At 37.9% G+C, this 23,648-nt stretch overlaps 1 protein-coding gene and 1 pseudogene across 1 annotated transcript; both read right to left on the reverse strand.

Annotated features, from left to right (window-relative positions):
- Positions 1-4,250: 4,250 nt before the first annotated feature.
- Positions 4,251-4,744, reverse strand: LOC115897006 (annotated as a pseudogene).
- Positions 4,745-5,149: 405 nt separating this feature from the next.
- Positions 5,150-5,599, reverse strand: LOC104678648 (translationally-controlled tumor protein homolog). The gene is made up of 2 exons (XM_030929505.1): positions 5,377-5,599; positions 5,150-5,280 (listed from the first exon to the last, which is right to left on the reverse strand). The coding sequence occupies exons 1-2, from the start codon at positions 5,597-5,599 to the stop codon at positions 5,150-5,152; spliced, it is 354 nt and encodes a 117-aa protein (XP_030785365.1).
- Between the last annotated feature and the right edge of the window lie 18,049 nt (positions 5,600-23,648).

Consider the following 23,648-nt stretch of genomic DNA (forward strand, 5'->3'; position numbering starts at 1 on the left):
TTTTGCTAGATTATAATGAAAGATGGATTTCATTTTAAAAGTGCAACATTAGGAAATAACACGTGATGTGGAAGACATTCACAATCGAATTAAATGTTATGATTTAAAGTATGAAATTCTCCAGAATTTTAATGTACACATGGATCACCATTAGATCTTGCTAAATATGTAGGTTGTGACTCTGTAAGTCTGGGGTGGGACCTGAGATTATGTATCTCTAACAAGCTCCCTGGCCAGGTCAGTGCTGGTGGTCTTGGGTTCACATTTTCAAGCAAGCGTCTAGACTGCATTGGTTAAGAAAGGGTACATACTTGAAAGAACATGGCCTGCTTCCCAAGCCATTCAGCTGACTTAATGTCAAAAAGGAACATCCTGGGCCAGGTGTGGTGGCTCATGTCTGTAATCCCAACACTTTGGGAGGCCGAGGAGGGTGGATCTCTTGAGCTCAGGAATTCAAAACCCGTGCGGGCAACATGACGAAACCCCAGCTCTACCAAAAATGTAAAAAATTAGCTGGGTGTTGTGGTGTAAGCCTGTAGTCCCAGCTACCTGGGAGGCTGAGGTGGGAGGATCCCTTGAGCCCGGGAGGCAGAGGTGGCAGTGACCCGAAATTGCCCCACTGCACTCCAGCCTGAGAAACAGAGGGAGACTCTGTCTCAAAAAAGAAAGAGAAGAAAAGAAGAAGAAAAGAAAAAGAAAGGAACATCCTACAGCAAATAGTTTAAATCACATTCTTTGATATCACTGTGATAAAATTCTAAAATAAAAGAACAATTAAGAATGAGAAAGTGAAAATGACTACCAATAGTGAGGTAATTTAAACTCCTTGTTAGTAAGTTTGAAAATCCAGAAAAAATATATATAGCTTTTGAGAAGGATACAAATTTAAAAAAAGAAAAAAAGAAAAAAAGAAAGGAAAACCTGAGTAGGCAGACAATCTACAGAAATGTGTAATCCTGGAAAATATTTTTCAAGTTACCTAAGACTAAATATCCTCCAAAGTACAAGGATTAGAGCGCTTTCCAGATGAAGTCTTTCAAATCTTCAAGGAATAAATATTTAAATGTTTGTTAAATTTTCCAGAGGAAAAAGGTGGAAAGATTTCCAATTATTTGTACAAAACCATGTAACACTGATTCTAAAACTTAACAGAAAACTATATCCCAAGTTCACTCATAATTATTGATACAAAAATCCTAAATAAAACATTGGAAAATAAAGTCAAACAATATTTTAAAAGACCACAATCCCATGATTAAAGACAGTTTAGCCGGGCACAGTGGCTCACGCCTGTAATCCCAGCACTTTGGGAGGCCGAGGCGGGTGGATCACCTGAGGTCGGGAGTTCGAGACCAGCCTGACCAACATGGAGAAACCCCGTCTCTACTAAAAATACAAAATTAGCTGGGCCTGGTGGCACATGCCTATAATCCCAGCTACTAGGGAGGCTGAGGCAGGAGAATTGCTTGAACCTGGGAGGCAGAGGTTGCGGTGAGCCGAGATCATGCCATTGCACCACAGCCTGGGCAACAAGAGTGAAACTCTGCCTCAAAAAAAAAAAAAAAAAAAAAAAAAAAAAAGACAGTTTAGTCTGGGAATGCAAAGTTTGTTCAGTATTAGCAAAATATCAAGTTAAAATGTCAAAAAGGAAAAAAAGTTAATCAACTCAATAAGTCATTTTCTTAGAAAATCAAATATCAATTATTTTGGGGGTGAGGGGTGGGAACAGCATCTCACTCTGTTGTCCACACTGGAACACAGTGGCAGGATCAAAGCTCACTGCAGCCTCCCATCTCAGCTGGAACCTTGTAGTCCCAGCTACTCAGAAGTACTGAAGAGAAGCTAAGTAGCTGAGACTATAAGCAGGCACCACAACAGACAGTATATTTATTTATTTATTTATTTATTTTTAGACACAGAGTGTTACTATGTTACCCAAGCTGGTCTCAAACTCCTGGGTTCAAGTAATCCTCCTACCTCGGCCTCCCAAAGCACTAAGATTACACACCTGAGCCCAGCCAATTCTTTTTTAACTAAAAAAAAAAAAAAAAAAAAAGCAGGAATCAAAGGGTACTCGCTTATCATAATCAACTTATAACCAACTGATATTAATCAAACTTAAAAAAAAATAGGGAATGGGGAAAGGACTTCTATTATCAATGGTGCTGGGAAAACTGGCTAACCATATGCAGAAAAAAACTAGGCCCATACCTATCACCATACACAAAAATTAACTCAAGATGAATGAAATAATTAAATTTTAAATCTCAAATTATAAAATTCCTAGAAGAAAACCTAGGAAATGTCCTTCTCAACATCAGCCATGGCAAATAATTTATGACCAAATCCTCAAAAGCAATTACAAGAAAAACAAAAACTGATGGATGGAAACAAATTAAACCAAAGAGCTTCTGCACAGCAAATGGAACTCTCAACAGAGTAAACAGACAACCTACAGAATGGGAGAAAACATTTGTAAACTATGTATCCAGCAAAGGTCTAATATCCAGAATCTATAAGAAACTTAAATCAACAAGAAAAAAACCAAATAACCCCATTAAAAAGTGAGCAAAGGACAGACACTTCTCAAAAAAAGATGTAAAAGTGACCAATAAACATATGAAAAAATGCTTACATTACTAATCATCAGAGAAATGCAAATCAAAACCACAATAAGATACCATCTCACACTAGTCAGAATGGCTATTATTAAAAATTCAAAAAATAACAGATATTGGTGAGGCTGTGAAGAAAAGAGAACACTTATACACTGTTAGTGAGAATGTAAATTAGTTCAGCCACTATAGAACGGACCCTGGGAATTTCTCAAAGAGCTAAAACAGTGACCATTTGACCTAGAAATTCCATTTCTGTGTATATACCCAAATGGTTCTACTAAAAACTAACATATACTTCTATGTTCCTTACAGCACTATTCAAAATAGCAAAGACATGAAAACAACCTAGGTGCCCACCAACTGTGCATTGGACAAAGAAAGTATAGTGCATATACACTACGGAATACCATGTAGCCATAAAAAAGAATGAAATCATGTTCTTTGCAGAAACATGAATGCAATTGGAGGCCATTGTCCTAAGCAAATTAACGTAGGAACAGAAAAGCAAATATCACATGTTCTCACTCATAAGTGGGAGCTAAATCTTGACATAAGAGTTTGGAACAATAAACACCAGGGACTACTATAAGGGAGAGAGAGGTAGAGTGGTGAAAATCTTCCTAATGGAAGTTGGGATCATTATCTGAGTGTTGGGATCAGTGGAAGCGCAAGCCTCAGCATCATACAATATACCCTTGTAACAAACCCGCACATGTACCTCTTGAATCTAAAATAAAATGGAAATAAAAATAAATAAATAAATAAAATAAAAATAAAATATGACTGCATAAAGTAATAATTAGATGAGCCTATAATGTTTAAAGATGTAATTTATATAACAATGGTAACACAAAAATGGGGCGATAGAACAGTAGTTGCAAAGTTTTTTGTATATTATTGACATTAAATTGGTGTTAATCCAAAGTGCTTGTTATAATTGCTAATTATAATCTCCAGGGCACCCACTAAGAAAATAAGTCAAAAATATAGTAAAATAAAAAAAGAAGGGGAACTAAAATGTTACAATAAAAAATATATATGTAACAAAAAAGAAGGCAATAATGAAGGGCTAGGGGAGCAAAAAAGGGCATAAGAGAAATATATAACACAAATCATAAAGTGGCAGTTGTAAATATTTTCATATCAGTTATGACATTAAATGTAAATGGATTAAAATTCCAATCAAAAGGCAGAGATTGGAAAATAGATTTAAAAACATGATCCAGCCATATGCTGTCTACAAAATATATAATTATTTTAAGCAAAAAAATTTATTTTATTTTATTACTATTATTCTTTTGAGACGGGGTCTCACTCTGTCACCCAGGCTGCAGTGCAGTGTCTCAATCTCTACTCACTGCACCCCCCGCATCCCGGGTTCAAGCGATTCTCCTGCCTCAGCCTTCTGAGTAGCTGGGATTACAGGCATATGCCACCATGCCTGGCTAATTTTTTTTGTTTTTAGTAGATACGGGGTTTCAGCATGTTGGTCAGGCTGGTCTTGAACTCCTAACCTCGTGATCCACCTGCCTCGACCTCCCAAAGTGCTGGGATTACAGGCATGAGCCACCGAGCCTGGACTATTTTTAAGAAAAATGTATAATTTCTAATTTTCTACTCTTGCCATAAATTTTAATTATTTGCAGTGGAACTAAAACCTCCTAAACCCCTTTCAGTGTCATCCAAAGCTTGAACTTCTTCTGTTTCTAGATTAAAAAAAAAAAAAATCCATTCAGAACTGAACTGCACAATTTGATCACTGTTTTTGACTTCAAACTTTGCCAAAATTAAACAGTACAACACCAACATTTCCTCTATAATTTTCGTCTATGACACCAGCTCCTACATCAATAAAGTGTTTTGCAGCCAAGCCAGACCATGGAACTACTTTTCCATAACACCCAGAGAAGGAAGAGCTATCTGAATGTCTGTTTTCATGAGTGTTTTCTCCATAGGTGGTATTGTCTAATCATGGGCATTGTACAGGTTGTAGCCTGCACTTCTCACAGACCCTCAGGTTGCAGTCATGGCATGCTCAGAGAACTGGGCAAGGCACAGCTGCATGCCCCTCTCCTCCACAGGCCAGTCAGTTTGCTGGGGGAAACGGTGAGTGTTTCTTCAGAGCAGGTTATGACAGAGCAAGAAGGCAAGCAAGGAGAGAGCCCAGAGAACTAGAGAGCACAGGATTAACACCATGGCAGTGAACCGGCCAAAAATGTCAACATATACTTTAGATTCAAAAACGTTTCTTTCTTTTTTTTCTCTCTTTTTTTTTTTTTTTTTTTTAGTATAAATGCTTTTTTTTGTAGACAACATACATGACATGTTTTTCTTAAAAACAATGCCTCCACTCCAAATAAATCACGGTCAAAATAAATGAAGAACTCAAGATGACATCAGTCCCATTTGTCTTAAGTCCTGGTGTTGGGTGGCTGACAAGCAGAAGCCTATTACGATGACAGGTAATAGATGCAAAGTAATTGCCAAATTTGTTAATATTTTTTCCATCTCTAAGCCTTCCTTAAAGGAAATCACGTATGGGTTATGCCAACCTCACGGTAGTCCTGTGGAGCAACCATGCCATCTGGATTCATGTTTTCACCCATAAAGAACTGGTAGCTTTTGAAATTAGCAAGAATGTGCTTGATTTGTTCTGCAGCCCCTGTCATAAAAGGTTTTACTCTTTCTGGTCTCTTTTCTTCAAGTTTGCCATTGGTTGATTTCATATAATCTTTGTTGTATCATACTTCTTGTAGACTTGCTTTTGTGAAGCTTGTTTCCTGCAGATGATGGTTCATGACAGTATGCATACCAGTGATTACTGTGCTTTCCGTACCTTTGCTTTCAGTGCCTTCAGCGGAGGCATTTCCACCAATGAGCGAGTCATCAATGTTACCTTCTGCCCCACTTACCATCTTCCCCTCCACCTCCAGGCACAGCCCATCCACAATCTCCCAGATCTTGTAAATGTGGGAGAACATCTCATCATGGCTGATGAGGTCCCAGTAGATAAATCATGATGGCGGCTGAAGGGAGACTATGGCGGCACTAGCTTAGCAGGAGCCCACAGCTCGGAGTGAGTGGGGTGCAGCTTGAGCAGCGCTCCAAGGGAGCGGGGAGCGGCAGAAAAGAAAAACCAGTTTCAAAAACCAAAGCAAGAAAATAAAAGGATGGTAAAGGGGATATAATGCATAAGGTAACCAAAAGGGAGCTGGAGTTTCTATATTAATATCGAACAAAATAGACTTTAAGAAGAACATTTTACAATGATAAAAGAATAAATTCATCAGAAATAAGAAAAACAATTATAAACGTGTGTACATATAACAACAAAATCTAAAAATACACGAAGTAAAAACTGACAGAACTGCAAAGAAAATACTCAATAACAACAATCGGAAACTTCAATACCTCACTTTTAATAATGGATGTAACAAGGAGACAGAAGATCAAAAAGAAAATAAAAGGCTGAAACAACACTTGAAGTAAACCCAGCAGACATCTAAATAACACTACACCCAACAACAGAATACACAGTCTTTCCAAGTGCACATGGAACATTCTTCAGGATAGAGGACATGTCGGGCCACAAAACCAGCCTCCATAAATTAAAAAGGATTTACATTATGTAAAGAATGTCCTCCGACTACAGTGGAATAAAATTAGAAATTAACCAATGAACAAAATTTAGGAAATTCACAAATATGTAGAAATTAAGCAACACACTGCTAAAAAACAAACAAACAAAACCAATGGATTAAAGAAGAAATCACAAAGGAAATTAGAAAGTACTTTGAGATGAATGAAAATGAAAAAAACAAAACAAAACAAAACATGACTCATGGGATACATTGAAGGCAGTGTTTAGAGGGAAATTTATTACTCAAAATGCCCATATTTTTAAAAATAGCAAACGCAATAGCAAAAAAATAGAAATAACCCTATTAAAAATGGGCAAAGAATTTAAATAGACATTTTTCAAAAGAAGATATACAAACAGCCAACAGGAATATGAAAAAATGTTCAATATCAGAGAAATACAAATTAAAACCACAGTGATACATCATCTCATACCTATTAGAATGGCTATTATCAAACACACGAAAAATAACAAGTGTTGACGAAATTCTCAGGAGAAAATATAGGAGTAAATATTTATGTCTTAGGACCAAGCAATGGTTTCCTGGATATGAAACCACTTTTTATAATATTAAAAGCTTTTGTGCTTAAGGGACACTATCAAGAAAGTGAAAAGACAATCCACATAATGAGAGAAAATATTCGCAAATCATGTATCTTATAAGGAGTTTGTATCCAGAATACATAAACAACTCTTACAACTCAACAACAAAAACATAAATAACACAGTTTTAGAAATACAAAAAGGATTTAGTAGCCATTTCTCCAACTAAGATATACAAATGGCTAATAAGTACATAAAAAGATGCTCAAAATAATTAGCTGTTAGAGAAATGCAAATTATAACCAATGAGATATAACTTCATAACCACTAATACTTTGCAAAACAATTTGGCAATACCCTTTCCTTAAGATGTAGAAACATTGAGTTTCTACATAAATCAGTCATTCCGCTCCTAGAGAGAATTGAAAACATGTTCACACAGAAACCTTTCCTAGAATTTCATAATAGCATTATTCATAACAGGCAAGAAGTGAAAAGAATCCAAATGTCAATCAATTGATGGATGAATAAATACAATGTTTTATAGTCATACAATGGAATATTATGCACCCATAAGAAGGAATGCAGGCCGGGCGCGGTGACTCAAGCCTGTAATCCCAGCACTTTGGGAGGCCGAGACGGGTGGATCACGAGGTCAGGAGATCGAGACCATCCTGGCTAATACGGTGAAACCCCGTCTCTACTAAAAAATACAAAAAACTAGCCGGGCGACGAGGCGGGCGCCTGTAGTCCCAGCTACTCGGGAGGCTGAGACAGGAGAATGGCGTGAACCCGGGAGGCGGAGCTTGCAGTGAGCTGAGAGCCGGCCACTGCACTCCAGCCTGGGCGGCAGAGCAAGACTCCGTCTCAAAAAAAAAAAAAAAAAAAAAAAAAAAAAAAAGAAGGAATGCAGTACTGATACACACTATAACCTTTCACTTAGCACATTTATGCTAAGTGAAAAGAGTTAGTCACAAAGAACTGCATATAGTATGAATCTACTTATATTCAATTTCCAGAATAGGGAAATTCATAAAGACAGAAAATAGATTGCTAATTTCCTAGGTCTGGAGAAGATGGGGAGAAATGTAGAGTGGCTGCTAATGGGCGTTTCTTTAGGGGGTGACAAAAATGTTATAAAATTGACTTGGTGATAGTTGTACATCTTTGTGGATATAGTAAAAACAACTGAATTGTACACTTAAAAAAGGTAAATTTTATAGTATTTGAATTACATTTCAATAAAACTATTATTTAAAAATAGAGTTACCATTGAGTGCTGAGTAACATTTCTATCTCTTTTGAAGACCCAGGTTCTCAGGCACAATGGTCTGGGACAGGTTGAAGGTTATAGGGCTGAGACAAGAAAATCAGGTTAATCTTATATTAGTAATTCTCACGAAAATGGGATTATGTTGCTGGTCTATTTTAAAGCTTGTCCTTTAGCTTCTCTCAGCTAAGGAAAATCAAGGACTCCACAATTTTGTAAAAATACACAGAAGCCTATGGAAGTGCTACAGATGGGTTCATAATTAAAGCAAGGTGATTTATTCATCTACCAGTTCTGTGAACTTTAGCAAGACATACATTCAAATCTTTGACTGTACCTTCTGTAAAATAGAAATTTAAAAAGTACTTACTGTACTTCATAGTATTGTTGAGATAATTAAATGAGATTTAATAGATAAACAATGCCAGGCCCATGGAAAAGAGATGATGGATGCTAGCTGCCCTTAAAGATATATGTTAATTCATGCACACATATGTTTATCGCAGCACTATTCACAATAGTAAAGGCTTGGAACCAACCCAAATGTCCATCAGTGGTAGACTGGCTTAAGAAAATGTGGCACTTATACACCATGGAATACTATGCAGTCATAAAAAAGGATGAGTTCACATCCTTTGCAGGGACATGGATGAAGCTGGAAACCATCATTCTCAGCAAACTATCACGAGATCAGAAAACCAAACACCATATGTTCTCACTCACAAGTAGGAGTTGAACAATAAGAACACATGGATACAGGGAGGGGAACATCACACACCAGGGCCGGTCCGTGGATTGGGGGCTAAGGGAGGGATAACATTAGGAGAAATACCTAATGTAGGTGGTGGGTTGATGGGTATAGCAAACCACCAGGGCACGTGAATGCCTATGTAACAAAACTGTACATTCTGCACATGTAACCCAGAACTTAAAGTATTTTTAAAAAAAAAGATACATGTGAATTATTCTGCAGAGGGAAGGGGGCAACTCAGGCATGGTAATGTCAATCTTCCTTACATATCAGCTGGGTTCCCTTTAATGGGAGAGAACAGGCTGCTCAGCTCCCCACAAAAATGTTCCTTGAGTGCAATTAGTACCTACCACTACTTCCAGTACTTCCCGGTCCATCATTCTACGGACAGTGGCATCAGCCTACCCAGCTCCTGCCCACTGTCATTCGATGAAGCATCTTTTCCAGGCCTGCCCAATCCATCACTGTATCACCAGAGAGCAATCTCTTTGGAAACTGTTTTGCAAGTTTGGGAGAGCAGATTATTATATTGTCTCTTTTCACGTAGAATGAGGAATTATACCACAGAAGAACCAAGACTCTTGCCCAAGGTCTCAGATAGTGTGCTGTTTCTAATACGTGCTTCCTCCCAGTCAAAAGAGATAAAAATGTATTAAAGTTTGACTCAACGAGATTAGAGAGCCAGATGGATCCGGATATGCTGAACTAGGCAAAGGATTTTCTCTCTCTGTGCGTCCTCAACTTTGTAAAGGCTGCTGTGAGAATTAAATAAAACAATGAAAGTAAAGTGTTGACCATAGAGCTTACCTCTCCTCATATTTCCTATAGCTTAAAAAATTATGTGTTACATGTATACTTTTTGAAACTGTCTTTGCAAAAATTATAACAGTGAGAAAATTATGACAGTGAAAGAGATCTGATCTAACCAACCTCCATCTTGCCTTTAACCTCCAAACTGCTCTTGGTCATTCTTGGGCTTAGACCAGCCAAGCTGATTTTGGGAGACCTTTATAGTTTAGATGTTAATAGCCCTTCCCCAAAACTAAAGTGCCTTTGTAAAGCTAACGAAAGGCCACCAGATTAGAGTGTGAGGGGTCTAAACTCTGCTAAGGAGTACATATAAACAATTACCAGCCATTATCCCAGAGGTCACAAGACTTGCAACTTCCCCGATTACTCTTGCAGATAACATCACTATTGTAGACCCTAAGATTGGCCTTTTGAGATGTCTTTTCAGGTGTTTGTATTTCTGATGACCTATGTGTCCACTCGGACCCACCAACTCCTGCCAGCTGGTCCCGTGGCCTCACCCAGAAGCTGACTCCCTGGCCCACTAAACTATCCTTGAAAAATCGTAGCCTTCAAATTTTCTGGGAGATTGATTTGGGTAACAACTCTGTCTCCCATGTGGCATGGCTGGCCTCATGTCAATTAAACTCTATTGCAATGCCATGGTCTCGGTGAATCTGTTTTGTTTTTGCAGTGGGCAGGAAGAACTCATGGGGCAGTTACATTTTCTTCAAAATGTAGTAGATAAAAATATATAACTATGTTTTTTCCACAAGTGGTTACATTCTTTCAAATTTCTAGTTTTCTGATGGAAAAAAGGGGGGCATTACAGAATAAAAGGTAGCTTGCTTCAAATGGGAATTGGACTGTTAATGATTATAAATATAGAAATGTGAGAAAAAATCTTCATCTTTGGAGCACTATACTTCTGATAATTGTTTCTGGAACAAGTGGAATCCTCATTTTTCTGCAACAGCTTTAGGGCAGGCTAACCTATAAATTTCTTTTTAAATAACTGTTGAGTCTATTACAAAGAGTAATAAATTTGCTAGGCAGTGCGGCCCACATATATCCTTGGGATAACAAAGCACACTGTGATTCTCTGGCCCCTAACCTCTCATACAACCTACCAGAAAAATGATGTAAGCTTTCTGAAATCCCCCTATTTCTATTGGGGAAAAGGCTAGAAATGACTCTTTGCCAATTGTGTGATAAGTTTAAGAAATAATATTTTTTTAACTTTTAGGTTCAGGGATACAGGTGAAGGTTTGCTATATAGGTAAACTCATGTCATGGGGGTGTGTTATACATGTTATTTCATCACCCAGGTATTAAGCCTGGCACCTGTTAGTTATTTTTCCTGATCATCTTCCTCCTCCCACCTTCCACCCTCAAGTAGACCCTAGTGTATATTGTTCCCTTCTTTGTGTTCATGGGTTCATCATTTATCTCCCACTTATAAGTGATGACATGTGGTATTTGGTTTTCTGTTCCTGCGTTAGTTTGCTAAGGATATGGTCTCAAGCTCCATCCATGTTCCCACAAAAGACATTATATCATTCTTTTTTATGGCTGCATAGTATTCCATGATGCATATATACCACATTTTCTTCATCCAATCTGTCACTGATGGACATTTAGTTTGATTCCATGTCTTTGCTATTGGGAATGGTGCTGCAATGAACATTTGCCTACATGGGTCTTTATGATAGAATGATTTATATTCCTCTGGGTATACACCCAGTAATGGAACTGCTGGGTAGAATGATAGTTCTGCTTTTAGCTCTTTGAGGAATCACCATACTATTTTCCACAATGTTAGAACTAATTTACACTCCCACCAACAGTGTATAAGTGTTCCATTTTCTCCACAACCTAGCCAGCATCTGTTAGTTTTTGAGTTTTTAATAATGGCCATTCTGACTGGTGTGAGAGGGTATCTCATTGTGGTTTTGATTTTCATTTCTCTAGTGAACAGTGATATTGAGCTTTTATTCATATATTTGTTGGCTTCTTTTGAAAAGTGTCTGTTCATGTCCCTTGCCCACTTTTTAATAGGGCGATCAGAGGTCACTCTTGTTGCCATTTTGATTTTGGTGGGTTTTGGCTCACTCCTTTACTGCAACCTGTTTTATCAGCAAGGTCTTTATGACCTGTATTTTGTGCTGACCTCCTACCTCATCCTGTGGCTTAGAATGCCTTAACCATCTGGGAATGCATCCCAGTAGTTTCAGCCTCATTTTACCCAGCTCCTATTAAAATGGAGTTGCTTTGGTTCAAATGCCTTGACAGAAGCTATAAGTTATAGTATTCCATAGTACAGTAGGGAAATTATAGTTAATACTTTATTGTATATTTCAAAAAAAGCAAGAGGAGAAGACTTAAGTGTTCTCAACACAAGTACAATGTTTGAGGTGATGACTATTCCAATTACCCTGATTTGATCATTACAAACTGTACACAAGTATCAAAATATGACATGTACCCTCAAAATATGTATATATCAATAAAAAAGGAAATAAAATTTCAAAATACTGACAGCATTTGTAATTTCCAAGAAGGATTAAAAATATAAGAATTTTTTTTTATGTCAACAGCAAGAACATAGTGAAAAAAACAAGGAGTTGGCTATTTAAGGAGATGGCCTGCAATTCAATCAGTTGTGTAGTAAAGGGGAACCTCTACGTTTCCACGGTCTGTGGAATAGTCATTCTTTTATTCCTTTACTTTCCTAATAAACTTACTTTCACTTTACAGACTCTCCCTGGATTCTTTCTTGTGTGAAATCCAAGAACCCTCTTTTGGAGTCTGGATCAGGGCTCCTTTCCTCTAACAGTAATCATACAAGTAGTTTCACAGCCCTAAAAATCATCTGTGCTCCACATGTTCATTCCTTCTCAGCTCCAAACCCCTGGCAAACACTTATCCTTTTACTGTCTCCAAGTTTTCCTTTTCCAGAATGTCATATATATCATACAGTGGGTAGCCTTTTCAGATTAGCTTCTTTCACTAGTAATGTGCATTTAAGTTTCTTCCATGTCTTTTCGTTTTTCGATAGCTCATTTCTTTTTAGCACTAAATAATATTTCAATATACCATTATCTGGCTAGACCACAGTTTATTCATTTACCTAATAAAGGACATCTTGTTTGCTTCCAAGTTTTGTCAATTATGAATAAAACTGCTCTAAACAGTTCATCCACAGGTTTTTGTGTAGACATAGGTTTTTAACATATTTGAGCAAATACCAAGGTGATCAGTTGCTGGATTGTATGGTAAGGATATGTTTATTTTTCTAAGAAATGCCAAACTGTCTTCCAGAATGGCTATATCATTTTTTATTCCCACCAGTAATGAATGAGAGTACCTGTTGCTCTACATCCTCACCAGCATTTGGTGGTGTCAGTGTTCTGGATTTTTACCATTCTAAAAGGTATGTTGTGGTATTGTCAGAGGCGTTTGAACAACAGCAACTCCATCGTGAATAGAGGCTGGATAAATTAAGGCTAAGACCCGCTGGGCTGCATTGCCAAATAGTTAGGCATTGTAAGTAACAGTTTGAGATAGGAGGTAGGCACGAGATACAGGTCATAAAAACCTTTCTGATAAAACAGGTGCAGTAAAGAAGCCGGCAAATCCCACCAAAACTAAGATGGCAATGACAGTGACTTCTGGTCATCCTCACTACTGCACTCCCACCAGCACCATGACAGTTTACAAATGCCACGGCAACATCAGGAAGTTACTCTATACGGTCTAAAAAGGGGAGGCATGAATAATCCACCCCTTGTTTAGCATATAATCAAGAAATAACCATAAAAATGGGCAACCAGCAGCCCTCCTGGCTGCCCTACCTGTGGAGTAGCCATTCTTTATTCTTTTACTTTCGTAATAAACTTGCTTTCACTTTACTCTATGGACTCGCCCTGAATTCTTTCTTGTGCGGGATCCAAGAACCCTCTCTTGGGGTCGGGATCAGGACCCCTTTCCATTAACAGTATCTCATTGTTTTAATTTGCATTTCCCTGATGACATGTGATGTGGAGTGTCTTTTCATATGCTTATTTGCAATATGGATGTCTTCTTTAGTAAGGTATCTGTTAGATCTTTAGCCTATTTTTTAATCAGGTTATTTGTTTTCTTACTGTTGAGTTTCAAGAGTTCTTTGTATATTTGGGGTAATAGTCCTTTATCAGATATGTCATTCAGAAATATTTTCTGCTAGTTTGTTTCTTGTCTACTCACTGTCTTGACAATGTACTTGGAAGAGCAGTAGTTTTAACTTTAATGAAGTCCAGTTTTCCAATCCTTTATTTAATGGTTCATGCCTTTGGCATTGTATCTAAAATGTCATCGTTATACTCAAGATCATATTCTCCTATATTGTTTTCTAGGAGCTGTATAGTATTATTTTTACAGTTAGGTCTATGATCAATTTTGAGTTAATTGTTGGGAAGGTATAAAATCTGTAAGATCTGTGTCTAGATTATTTTTATTTTTTCTTTTTTATTTTGCCTGTGGATGTTCTAGCACCATTTGCTGAAAAAACTACCTTTTTATCCATTGTACTGCCTTTGCTCATTTGTCAAGAATCAGTTGGCTATATTTATCTTGGTTTATTTCTGGACTCCCTATTTAATTGTATTGACCTATTTGTCTTCTTTATTCAGTATCACATTGTCTTGACTACTGCAGTTCATAGTAAGTCTTGAAGTCAAGTAGTATCAGTTCTCTAACTTTGTTCTCATTCAATATTGCATTGACTATTCTGGATCTTCTTGCCTCTCCACATAACCTTTAGAATCAGTTTGTCAACCTCCACAAAATAACTTGCTGAGAATTTTAGGGGATTGTGTTGAATTTGGGGAAGAGTGGAGAAGAACTGACATCCTCAAAATATTGTCTTCATATCCATGAATATGACATATCTATTTACTTAATTCTTTTTTGATTTCTTTTATCAGGGTTTTCTAGCTTTCTCATATAGATCTGGTACACATTTTTTCAGATTTATACCTAAGTATTTTATTTTTAGGGTGGGCCAATGTAAATGTCACTGTTTTTCATTTCAAATTCCACTTGTCCATTGCTGGTATATAAAAAAGTAATTGATATTTTGTGTATTAATTTTATATCCCATCCTACAACCCTGCTATAATTGCTTGCTAATTCCAGGAGTGTTTGCATCAATTCTTTTGGATGTTATACATAGACAATCACGTCATCTGTGAATAAAGACAGTTTTATTTCTCCCTTCACAATCATTATATATTTTATTTCCTGTTCTTGTCTTACTGAATGAGCTAGGACTTCCAGTACCTACATTCTTGTTTGTGACAATGTTGCAAAGCAATGGTGAAAGGAAATATCTTTGCCTTGTTTCTGATCTTAGCGGGAAAGCTTCAAGTTTCTCACAAGTAAGTATGATGTAGGTTATTATATATATATATATATATATATATATTTTTTTTTTTTTTTTTTTTTTTTTTACTGGAGACAGAGTTTCGCTCTTGTTGCCCAGGCTGGAGTGCAATGGCATGATCTCAATTCACTGCAACCTCTGCCTCCCAGGTTCAAGCGATTCTTCTGCCTCAGCCTCCCGAGTATCTGGGATTACAGGCATGCGCCACCATGCCCAGCTAATTTTTGTATTTTTTAGTAGAGATGAGGTTTCACCATGTTGGTCAGGCTGGTCTCAAAATGCTGACCTCAAGTGATCCACCCGTCTGCCCCCCAAAGTGCTAGAATTACATATAGATAGTTTTAACAAGTTGAGGAAGTTCTGTGTTCCTAATTGACTGAGATTACTTATTATGAGTGGGTATTCAGTTTTGGCAAATGCTTTTTCTGTATCTATTGTTATGAATTTTTATTCATGCACATAGTCTCTGAAAATAAGGATAAAGGAAAAATTAATATAAATGAAATTAAAATTTGTATTCTTTAGCTTGCTGATATGATGGAGTACATTAATTGATTTTTGAATAAATGTTGAACCAGCCTTGAATACCTGTGCTAAATCTCAGTCATAGAGTATGACTCTTTTTATACATTTGTTTAATTTGCTAATATTTTATTGATCCTTTTATCTAATCAATGCCAGAGAATACAGTTTATATCAGAAAGGAAATGATTGTAAATCCATGGTTCAATTTTAATGTCATCTAGACAGATAGAACTTTTGATAGACTTCTGAAGTTTTCTGGGTATTTTCAGATTTTTCTTTTCTAGAAAATAAACATTATCAAAACCTCTCAGCAAGCTGGAAACAGAAGAGAACTTCCTCAATTTGGCAAAGATGTTATAGGACCACTACATTCAACTGCTTATTGCGTAGTGACAGAACAATATATCAAAACAGCAGGAGTTGCAGCAAAGAGTTTAATCATCATAAAACAGCCAAATAAGGAGACAGGAGGGAACATCAAATCCACATCTCCAAAAGATTGGGAGATGGGACTTTTAAGGGACCTGAACAGGTGACAGGCTAAAATGTAGTGATTGCTAATTGGTCAAGAAGTGAGAGGTGAAGTCACGGTGTAGGTAGATTAAGAGACTACATTCCTGTCCTGAGTCAGTTCTGCTCTGGGGGTCTTCAGACCAGCTGGCATCAGCCATTCTGCTGGAATTCAGGATCTCAAAAAACACCTTAAGCAATTATTGGGTTAAAAGGTCCAGTATCGGCCAGGCGTGGTGGCTCAGGCCTGTAAACTCAACACTTTGGGAGGCCAAGGTAGGCAGATCACCTGAGGTCAGGAGTTCGAGACCAGCCTGGCTGACATGGTGAAACCCTGTCGCTATTAAAAACACAAAAAAGGAGCCTAGGGTGGTGGCATGCACCTGTAATCCCAGCTACTTGGGAGGCTGAGGCAGGAGAATCGCTTGAACCCGGGAGGCAGAGATTGCAGTGAGTGGAGATTGCACCACTGCACTCCAGCCTGGGTGACAGAGTGAGACTCCGTCTCAAAAAAACAACAAGTCCATTGTGGGAGATTCTATCTATAGGAACAATGGGGGAGCAGGTGGTCAGTTTGCTACATGACTCTCAAGTTAGTTAGCAGCTGCAGGGGAGTGGATCAAATTGTGTCAGTGCACCATGGTCAATACCTAACTATAATTCTGCCTAAAACCTGGCTTCATTGGCTCATGATCCTGCAGGCTCTACAGGAAGCATGACATCAGCACCTGCTTAGCTTCTGGTGAGGCCTCAAGGAGTTTTTACTCAAGGCAGAAGGCAAAGTGGGAACTGACACATCACACGTGAGAGCAGCAGCAGGTTAGGGTTCCATACACTTTTAAACAACCAAATCTATGTGAACTCATAGAGTGAAAACACACTCATTATTGTGAGGACAGCACCAACCCATTTATGAAGGATCTGCCCCCATAAGCCAATCACCTCCCACCAGGCCTCACCTCCAACAACATTGGGGATTACATTTCAACATGAGATTTGTAGGGAACAAATATCCAAACCATATTAATGGTGAAAATAGTGAATGGTTTTCACGTAAGTTTGAGAATAACATAAATATATAATTTCTTTTTTATCTTTTTTCTGAGACAGAGTCTCACTGTCGCCCAGGCTGTAGTGCAATGGCGCAATCTCAGCTCACTGCAACCTCCACCTCCCAGGTTCAAGTGATTATCCTGCCTCAGCCTCCTGAGTAGCTGGGAATACAGGGGTGCACCACCACACCAGGCTAATTTTTGTATTGTTAGTAGAGACGGGGTTTCACTATGTTGGTCAAGCTGGTCTCAAACTCCTGACCTTGTGATTCATCCGCCTCAGCCTCTGAAAGTGCTGGGATATTACAGGCGTGAAGGCGTGAGCCACTGCACCCAGCCCTATCTTTTTTTTTTTTTTTTTTTTTTTTTTTTTTCTGAGATAGTTTTGTCCTTGCTGCCCAGGCTGGAGTGCAATAGTCCAGTCTCAGCTCACTGCAACCTCTGCCTCCCAAGTCAAGCGATTCTCCTGCATCAGCCTCCCAAGTAGCTGGGATTACAGACACCTGCCACCAGGCCCAGCTAATTTTTTTGAATTTTTAGTACAGACAGGGTTTCACCATGTTGACCAGGCTGGTCTAGAACTCCTGACCTCAGATAATCTGCTTACCTCAGCCTCCCAAAGTGCTGGGATTACAGGCGTTAGCCACTGCACCCAGCCCTATTATAATTTCTAGCCAACACTATATTGGAGATCTTCTGTTGATGAAATATTTGCAAATCCCAGGTCACCAAGACACTAAACTAAAAAGCACTAAACATTGAAATAAAATATTGGTTTTATCTATGTTGAAAATACTGATCTAGCCAAAGATGAAGTCATTGATATTTGGATCAAAATTTCACTACAACTGAAATTTAACTAAAAAATTGTGATAGTCTTAGAAAGAAATTTGCCTGTCTTGGCCTTGTAAAGTGAGCTGTTGAAACTTTAATTCCATTTGCAACAATATAGTTTGTGACCTGGGATTATCAGCATTTGTGGCCATCCAAAAAAAATCAAAATTCATCAGATAGCCAACATGACACATACTGCTTTGTCAAAGACCACCTCATAGTTTAATCCTCTTATTCAAGCTAAGCAACTACTGCTTTCATAATAATGTCTTTCAAAAATAAAATTTAGCTTACTTAGGCAAAATTTTAAAAGTTTTTGTTTTTTAATTTACTCATAAAGAATGCATATATTACTATATCACAAATTTTAAAAATATTTTGATAACTTTATTTCACTATACTTAGCTTTCTTTGTAATTCAACTTATTTTATTTTATGCATTTAAGACTATTATTCTAAAAAGGGCCCATAGGCTTCACTGGATTGTAAAAAGAGCCATTGCACAGAAAACCTAAGAACCTCTGAGCTCAAAAGGATGTGTTATTGTAGAAAACAGTATGGCCTGGCCACTCACAGTTTTTCTGAAAAGGAAGTTGGAATAGAATGATTCTTTGAAAGTGACAGCAATGTGCCCTTCAAGTGTTGGAATTATCATGGGCAATCTCATGAGATTGCTTACAATCTGAGTTTCTCATCATAGCAACTGGAAGACGACTTGCTGCTTGTTTTTTAACAGATGACTTCATCTCATTAGCAGTGATTTAAATCAGGAAGCTGCCTACATTCTTGTTTGTGACCCTGATGGGAGGTAACCTCAAATATCAAATTAGCCATTTCTCTAAGGATCCTGGCTCCCATTAGTGGAAAATAATATTACCATAGTAGTGAGCATTAACATGTGTCATGGGGTCACATTGCTCTTGAGCTATTTCTTTTTATTTTTTCTTTTTGAGATGGAGTCTCACTCTGTTGCCCAGGCTGGAGTGCAGTGGCGCGATCTCAGCTTACTGCAACCTCTGCCTCCCAGGTTCAACCAATCCCCCTACCTCAGCCTCCCAAATAGCTGGGATTACAGGCACCCACCACCATGCCCAGCTAGTTTTTGTATTTTTACTAGAGACGGGGTTTCACCATATTGGTCAGGCTGGTCTCAAACTCCTGACCTCAGGTGATCCACCCGCCTCAGTCTCTCAAAGTGCTGAGATTACAAGCATAAGCCACTGTGCCCAGTCGCTCTTGAGCTATTTCAGTGGAAGAGCTAAACCGTTTTACTTATAAAGGAAGTATTTTATATTGATATTTACAATCTAGTTGGACCAGATCCATGCTCCTACTAAAATTCTTAACTTCCTTTGAACTGAGTATATTTTACTAATCCTCTTCCTGAAGAAAATAATATAGTTGTTTACCCTTTTCCCATAATTTAAGTTGAAAATAATACAGTATCAATGGAAATATCAATTCTTAATATAGTTGAAAAACTTTAATTCCTCTTGGTTTCAGAAGGTAGCTGATTTTAGCTACTGATAAAAGAATCTCCTCTATTTTGAGATAATTTAAAAAATCCTAGCAGATCTGTTTTCACAATATGGTTTATTTGTCATCAACTTCTGGCCTATCTATAATGACTTAATAAATAGTTTTAAAAATCATCTTTTCAGCCGGGTGCGGTGACTCACACCTACAATCCCAGCACTTTGGGAGGCCAAGGTGGGCAGATAACCTGAGGTCAGGAGTTTGAGACTAGTCTGGGCAACATGGTGAAACTCCATCTCTACTAAAAATACAAAAAAATTAGCCAGGCATGGTGGTGTGCACCTGTAATCACAGCTACTAAGGAGGCTGAGGCAGGAGAATCACTTGAACCCGGGAGGCAGAGGTTTCAGTGAGCTGAGATTGTACCACTGCACTCCAACCTGGGCTACAGAGCAAGATTTTGTCTCAAAAAAAAAAAAAAAAAAAAAATCATCTTTTGAAATTTAATACAAAATCCCCAAGTCTAGAAAAAAATATTTTTGGCAAAAAAAAAAAAAATCATTCAGAAATGAACATATTACTAAGAAAAGCATTGACTCATATTCTCTGCTCCTTTTCAGAATCTAGGTTTTTGCCTTTGAGAGATTTTTAAGACCCTAGTCTCTGGCCCAGCAGCAAATCTAAGCTCCCTACGTTGGTCCACATGTCCCTGTATGGCTCGGTTTCTGCTCACCCCTGCAGCCTCACACACATGCCCCATTTAGATCACACTGTTTTGTAATTGTTTTGTTTGCCTTCATGAATTAGTTTGTTAGGGCTCATAACAAAATACCAAAGACCACTTAAACAACAGAAATGTACTGTCTTATAGTTCCGGAGGCTAGAAGACCAAGATGTTAGCGCCTTCTGAGAATTGTGAAACACAGACAGGGATGTGTTGATTTCATGTTATGGCTGATTTTTAGCCAGAATGTCTGAGAAAAAGTTACAGAAATTAAACTATTTTTATACCAGTAATTTCTTTCTTTTCTTTTCTTTTCTTTTTTTCCCCTATTGGTGTTTTAAGGCCAAGAAGAAAAAAAATGTGGAGAGCAGAATGGTGGTTACCAGGAGCTGCCTGAAGGGTTACTGGAGAGGCTGGTCAAAGAATATAAAATTTCAGCTAGATAGGAAGAAAAAGTTCAAGAGATCTACTGTATAATTTGGTGACTATAATTAATAACAATGTATTGTATACTTGAAAATCACTATGTGAGTAGATTTTTAAGCGTTCTCACCACAGAAAAAGTGGGGGTGGGGAGCAGATAATAATATCTACCCTTCATGCTTTTGTGAAGACTTAACAATGTAACCTGAGTATTGGAATTCAATTGTGCTCAAAACCTGCCTGCCACTTACTTGGACGTGAATGATCTTAAGCAAATTATTCAACCAGGTTAAACGTCACATTAAGTTTTCTTACCAATAAGATGAAATATTAAAAGCCCATTAACAGTATAATACAAATGTGCCAGGATGCCTATGACAAGGTCCCTCTGTTTTCTTTTCTTTTCTTTTTTTTTTTTTTTTTTTTTTTGAGACGGAGTTTCGCTCTTGTTGCCCAGGCTGGAGTGCAATGGCACCATCTCGGCTTACTGCAACCTCCACCTCCAAGAGTTCAAGAGATTCTCCTGCCTCAGCCTCCCGAGTAGCTAGGACTCCAGGTGCCTGTCACCACACCTGGCTAATTTTGTATATTTTTAGTAGAGATGGAGTTTCACCATATTGGCCAGGCTGGTTTCAAACTCCTGACCTCAGGTGATCCACCCGCCTCAGCCTCCCAAAGTGCTGGGATTACAGGCGTGAGCCACTGCGCCTGGCCAGTCCCTGTTTTCACTCTGCATTCATCTCAAAGCAGGTCTCGGAGTTTTAATTCAGCCCACCTAAATAAATCTATCTCAGCAAATTTAAAGAAAAATTGATATTTTATTAAAGACTTTGTGATAAGACATAAAATAGGTTCTCATTACCAAAGAAACTTAAACATATATTATCCATTAGATAGCTCTAGAGGTGTGCTGGTAAATGTTCAACAACTGACTCTTAAAGAAAAATGCATGCATTTATATACACACATATTTATTATAAATTTTTCTGATATAAAAGATTGTTACACACAATTTACTATTTGTAAATTTTACTGTTGGTTCCTACAGACTGCTTTCATTGGTTTTTGCAGAACTTTTGTAATCTATAGCCAACCTGTGGTTCCAACTGAACTGTGATTTGACAAATGGAGTTATATGCCCATTTATTTTCTAATAAATCAATAACATATTGTCATTGGATCTAATATGTAATCTATTATTAAAGTATTTGTCACCCTATTATATAATGAGTGTGAGTGTAGTACAAGCTATACTCATTAAGTTAGAACCTAGTTTTAGCACTAGATATGTTGTTCATCAATGATGTGAGTGAAATTTTTCCTGAATCAGATAATAGTTTTCTAATATGTACTGAAATCATATTTCCTCAATTTACAGGGCTATTCCCAATGAAATGGATATTAGTACCACACACTTTTAAGTTTATTCTGCATTATTTTGACATTTTCTTCATTACTTGCTTAAGTCTAATCAACTGATGAAACAATAAATAAAGCCCTGATTTGTATGCAGATTTTTGCCTGCATATTTTTTTTTCCTCATGGACGTGGGAAATTTCCTATGATCCTCATGGCTTTGCTGCTACTTAGTGTATGCACCCTCACCTTGTTTGCAGCATTATCAGCTCCAGGATAGCCAAAATCCTTCTTGGTTCTTTCATACTATCGCCCACTGGGTCTACAGTAGATTTTAGGTTAGTGTTACTTGAATTCCAAGCACTACTACCACTGAAGCAGCAACTCTGTTTCCATCACTTGGAGAGAAGACCAAAAACACACATTAAACACCTGGAGAAAAAAAAGCAAAACCACATTAAAGTGAGATTGTAAGGAACTGACCAGAAATTTAGAAAAGAGAAAAACTCACTGCTGTGTGAAGGAGTCAAAGTAATTTCATGTTGACTTGAACAAGAAATTAAAGGAACCCTGGGCCTTGGCCTGAGGATAGACTGGGAATGGTGGTTTGGAGAGAAAAAAAATGAGGACAGAGGGAATGTATGAGGAACAGTGGAAGGTAAAGTTGGCTGGATAAAATGAGACTTGAAAAGGCCAGTTTGCGAAGCTTAAACTTGGTGCAATAAACAATCAGGCCGGGCGCGGTGGCTCAAGCCTGTAATCCCAGCACTTTGGGAGGCCGAGACGGGCGGATCACGAGGTCAGGAGATCAAGACCATCCTGGCTAACACGGTGAAACCCCGTCTCTACTAAAAAATACACAAAACTAGCCGGGCAAGGTGGCAGGCGCCTGTAGTCCCAGCTACTCGGGAGGCTGAGGCAGGAGAATGGCGTAAACCCGGGAGGCGGAGCTTGCAGTGAGCTGAGATCCGGCCACTGTACTCCAGCCTGGGCGACAGAGCGAGACTCCGTCTCAAAAAATAAATAAATAAATAAATAAAAATAAAAAATAAAAAATAAAAAAAATAAACAATCAAAGGCCATTTTAGATCTATGTGAAAACAAATGGCACGAAAATGATATTGAAGCAGAAATCTGGTAGCATCCCCGGGACAGGAATTTCAGAACCTATTGCAGTGGCTTAGGTTTAAAAGACAAGAAACAACAAATGAGCAGTTCCCCAGTGATCAGTGGTAGGTCATGTTGATATCATGTACTCACAGATACCAGGCAATGAGAAAGACACGTAATCTCTGTAGCATTCTTCCTAAACATCCACAGATTCAGTCCAATCATGAGAAAACATCAGACAAACCCAAACTGAGGGACAGTATAGAGAAACCAGTACCGTTCAAAAGTGTCAAGGTTTTTGAAGACAACTGACTGAGAAACTGTCACAGATTAGAGGAGGCTACGAACACATGAAAACTAACTGCAATATGGTATCCTGGATTGGATCCTGGCACAGAAAAATGGCATTAGTGGAACAGTTGGTGAAATTAAAATAAAATCAGTAATGCAGTTAATAGTTTTGTATCGCTGTTAACTTTTTAGTTTCATTGGTTATATAAGCTGTTAACATAGGGCAATATGGGTGATGGGTATGTGGGAACTCCCTTTATTACCTCTGCAACTTTTCTGTAAGTCTAAAATCTTTCTCTTTAAGTTAAAACAGT

Source organism: Rhinopithecus roxellana, chromosome 4 (genome assembly GCF_007565055.1).
Source record: "Rhinopithecus roxellana isolate Shanxi Qingling chromosome 4, ASM756505v1, whole genome shotgun sequence".
Taxonomy (NCBI): domain Eukaryota; kingdom Metazoa; phylum Chordata; class Mammalia; order Primates; family Cercopithecidae; genus Rhinopithecus; species Rhinopithecus roxellana.